General features: G+C 46.9%; 1 protein-coding gene across 2 annotated transcripts in view; it reads left to right on the top strand.

Moving 5' to 3' along the window:
• The first annotated feature begins 543 nt into the window (after positions 1 to 543).
• KIF9 (kinesin family member 9) overlaps positions 544 to 3,816 on the top strand; it is a 28,190-nt gene continuing 24,917 nt past the window's right edge. For both annotated transcript variants that reach the window (XM_009323830.1, XM_009323829.1), the window contains exons 1-4: positions 544 to 553; positions 2,300 to 2,382; positions 3,005 to 3,170; positions 3,305 to 3,411. In XM_009323830.1, the coding sequence (XP_009322105.1) occupies positions 544 to 553; positions 2,300 to 2,382; positions 3,005 to 3,170; positions 3,305 to 3,411 (366 nt within the window). The remainder of the gene's footprint in view (positions 554 to 2,299; positions 2,383 to 3,004; positions 3,171 to 3,304; positions 3,412 to 3,816) is intronic.

Here is a 3,816-nt window from a genome sequence, read left to right as displayed (position 1 = left end):
TTGCCTAAAATTCTCCCTTCCTTCTTTTTCCTGCTGTGCTTCTTGCTGCAGCTTTGCAGAAATCAGGTTAACGGTTGGACTCGATGATCTTAAGGGTCTTTTCCAACCCAAATCATTCTGTGATTCTAAACAAAGCACGTGCCCCTTGTCCTGGTTTCGGCAGGGGTAGAGTTAATTTCCTTCCCAGTAGCTGGTACAGTGCTGTGTTTTGGATTTAGGATGGGAACAAAGTTGATAAGGCACCGATGTTTTAGTTGTTGCTAGGTAATGCTTACACTAGTCAAGGACTTTTCAGTTTCTCGTGCTCTACCGACTGAGCAGGCTGGAGGTGCACAAGAAGCTGGGAGGGGGCACAGCCAGGACAGCTGACCCAGACTGGCCAACGGGACATTCCATACCATGGGACGTCATGCTCAGCATATAAAGCTGGGGGAAGAAGAAGGAAGGGGGGGACGTTTGGAGTGATGGCGTTTGTCTTCCCAAGTCACCGTTAGGCGTGATGGAGCCCTGCTGTCCTGGAGATGGCTGAACACCTGCCTGCCCATGGGAACCAGTGAATTAATTCCTTGTTTTGCTTTGTTTGCGTGCGCGGCTTTTGCTTTACCTCTTAAACTGTCTTTATCTCAACCCACGAGTTTTCTCACTTTTCCCCTTCCAATTCTCTCCCCCATCCCACTGCGGGGGGAGTGAGCGAGCGGCTGCGTGGTGCTCAGTTGCCAACTGGGGTTAAACCATGACACCCTCCAGCACTGGGTTGTATTTGTGTAGCAGAGTTTTGTGATCTCTAGCCATCCCGATAACCAGATGGGGAGCATTTCCACGCTGGTTACCAGCTTTAAAACTCCGTGTCTTGTTTCCATTTCGCTTGTACCTGTGCTGCTCCTGCCTTTACTTCTGCAGCGCTGGCAAATATTTTGGCAGCTTTCTGTGCCGAAATTGCACAAGCGCGAGCATAAGCGATCCTTATGGTGACGTCTGTGCGCTTCTCTATCACCGTGCTTTTTCACAGACCGTTTGTGCGAAGGCTGTCTCCGATACTGAAGAGGTGATGGTCACGGTGACCTAGCACCATTCTGGATCCTACGGCGGGCGTTGTGTTGGCATCGCTGGGGTAGTCTAGGAAAAGGACACGGCGCCCGCGGGACCTTTACCAGGTAGTCATTCAAATGCTCACCTCTATTTTAAATAAAGAGAAGTCTCGGTTTCACCTCGCATCTCTACGTTTCTTTTTAGAGCAGTCACAGCAGATGAGGTGACGGAGAGACCACAAATAAAAATACTTAATACACAAGAAATATGAAAGATTTTGCCTGAAGCTAGACGTTGTCGCTAGATATTACACAGCTACTGAGCACAGGCTGTCTGTGGGAAACAGTCGAGAGAAAACACAGGGTCTGCACGTTCCAGGGATTTAAAAATACCCAGCCCGTGTCTCTCAGGTGGGGCTTTAGCAGCTGGATGTATCCCCTGGGCCCTTCTCCGGTGGATTTTAGTCGGCAGATCCTCTAGCCGTGCTGGATGTTGACAGCCGCTTACTGAATTCGCGTTGACGGGAAGACCAACACAAGAATTTCACCAGGAGTTGTCAGGCACATGACTTTTTTTTCTTCCGGAAACTTTAAGATCGGGTCTTCATTAGGAACTTTAACATATTTTTGCATATCAGCACAAAGAAAGGGTTACACAGGTATGAGAAATGCGTATTCAATACAGACCGTAAGCAAGGTAATTGCTGCTCGGAGGGTTGGAAATGTTGGCATACCAACGGGCCGCACGGCCCTTTGCAGTGCTCTTGAGCTCCTTTGGGCTTGGTTTCACCTATAACACGTCTCACTCAAAGCCTCAGAAGCTTGAAACGCAGTTCTGGGTGAACTGACGTTACAAAACAGGAGGCTGTGTGTGCCTTCACACAGAGAAAACGCTAGACAAAAGAAAATCCGTCTCATATTCCTGCGATTATTTTGCTTTGCAAGGCTAAGAGGGAGAAAAGCTTGTGTCGTCAAACACTAACGTGTCTGGTACACAAGAGGAAATCGCGATCAGTAAGAGCCTTCTTTTCTTCCACGCTCAGTTTTCTGAGCAGAACAATGCTGGAAAGAATTTTCAGCAACTGTTTGCCCACAGTTGCTTTTAATAAAGAATAGAAACTGCAGCTGAACGTTTGTCAGCGCTTTCTTTTTAAACTTGACTACTCTGTAGCTTGCCTTTTCATGACAAATAACATTACATTTCATTTTAGGGAACGCAACATTGGTGATTTTTCCTTTTTTTCCCTCTCTAGTGAGAATGGATGCAGTAGAAAAGAGAGTCCGTACGTTTGTGCGAGTCAAGCCAACAGCCGATTTTGCTCAAGATATGATCAAGTTTGGGCCAGACAACAAGGTAGAGAGAGAAAAAGAGATTGCAAGTGTGAAAGGTTGGGAATTTGATTTCAGTTTTGCCCACAGAAACGCAGAATTCTCCCGTTCCTTAAGGCCACGCATAACGTTTTGGTGCATGTTGATTCATGTGCTCCCGCTTGCTGTCCTCCGCTGCGCTGCCCGTGGCTCGTGGTTTTGTATCGGCAAGTGTGACTATGGAAAACGTACTTCTTGTGATACAGTCACTAGAGAAAATCCTCAAAGGGACTAGGACCCCGATTGATCCTTGAGGGACGCCCAGGGGCAACCACAATTCCAACCTAAGAGGTCTCCCTGTGGTACAGCCTATTTCTATCCCCCCTGATGCAAGTTCCTCCCTTCACCCTCTCTTGCTTAACTCATAATTTCCCTGGGACACAAAATCAGACACGGCACTGGAAGGTAAGCAGATGAGCTTAGCCACATTTCCTTTTTATAGAATATCTGTTACCAGCAAATACCATCCAGGTCAGTAGAACAATACTATTACTTGCGCTCCGTTCTCTGCTTATCTTCAGGTCTTCAGTGGGCGGCTTTTTTCAGACAATAACTGCTGAAACTCTTCGTGGCTATTGAAGTTATCTTCGTCTCTTTTTGGGTTTCAGACCATAGATATATACATCAAAAAAGATGCCAGGAAAGGAGTTGTGAATAACAGGCAGACCGACTGGTCCTTTAGGCTGGATGGCGTCCTTCACAATACCTCCCAGGAACTGGCTTACGAGACTGTGGCCGAGAAATTGGTGTCCGAAGCTTTAATTGGCTATAATGGTAATTTGTTGCTATTTTTATTATTTTGACAACAAGCAGAGATTTGATCTGAGGGAGAGATCCTGCTGATGTTCCGTTTGAGAAATGCAGAGGTTCCCTCCTGAGTTTATTCTTTTGCTTGGAATCTTTTCTAGGCACGATAATGTGCTATGGGCAAACGGGGGCTGGTAAAACTTACACGATGACGGGAGCGACTGCCGAGTACAAGCATCGAGGAATCATACCCCGAGCTATACAGCAGGTACTGGATCTGAACGGGAAAGAGGCTGGAAGAAATAACAAAGGCATCTCTTGTACCAGCTATTGCTGATACTCATGACAGTGTTTTAACACGGTGAATATGTTTTATATTTTTATCTCCACCAGTCCTTTTTTTTCCCCATTTTATCTAGATGATGATCATTAAAGAACTAAAGGAGCCTGTAAAACATAGTTACTTTGTACCTTTGTTTTAGAATCATAGAATAGTTTGGGTGGGAAGGGACCTCTAAAGGCCATCTAGTCCAACCCCCCTGCCGTGGGCAGGGACATCTTCAACCAGATCAGGTTGCTCAGAGCCCCGTCCAGCCTGACCTGGAATGTGTCCAGGGATGGGGCATCCACCACCTCTCTGGGCAACCTGGGCCAGTGCTTCACCACCCTCAGC

This window comes from Pygoscelis adeliae, unplaced genomic scaffold (genome assembly GCF_000699105.1).
Source record: "Pygoscelis adeliae isolate BGI_AS28 unplaced genomic scaffold, ASM69910v1 Scaffold455, whole genome shotgun sequence".
In the NCBI taxonomy this organism is placed as follows: Eukaryota; Metazoa; Chordata; class Aves; order Sphenisciformes; family Spheniscidae; genus Pygoscelis; species Pygoscelis adeliae.
Note: the sequence above shows the minus strand (reverse complement) of the source record. Positions and strands in the feature narration are given on the sequence as shown.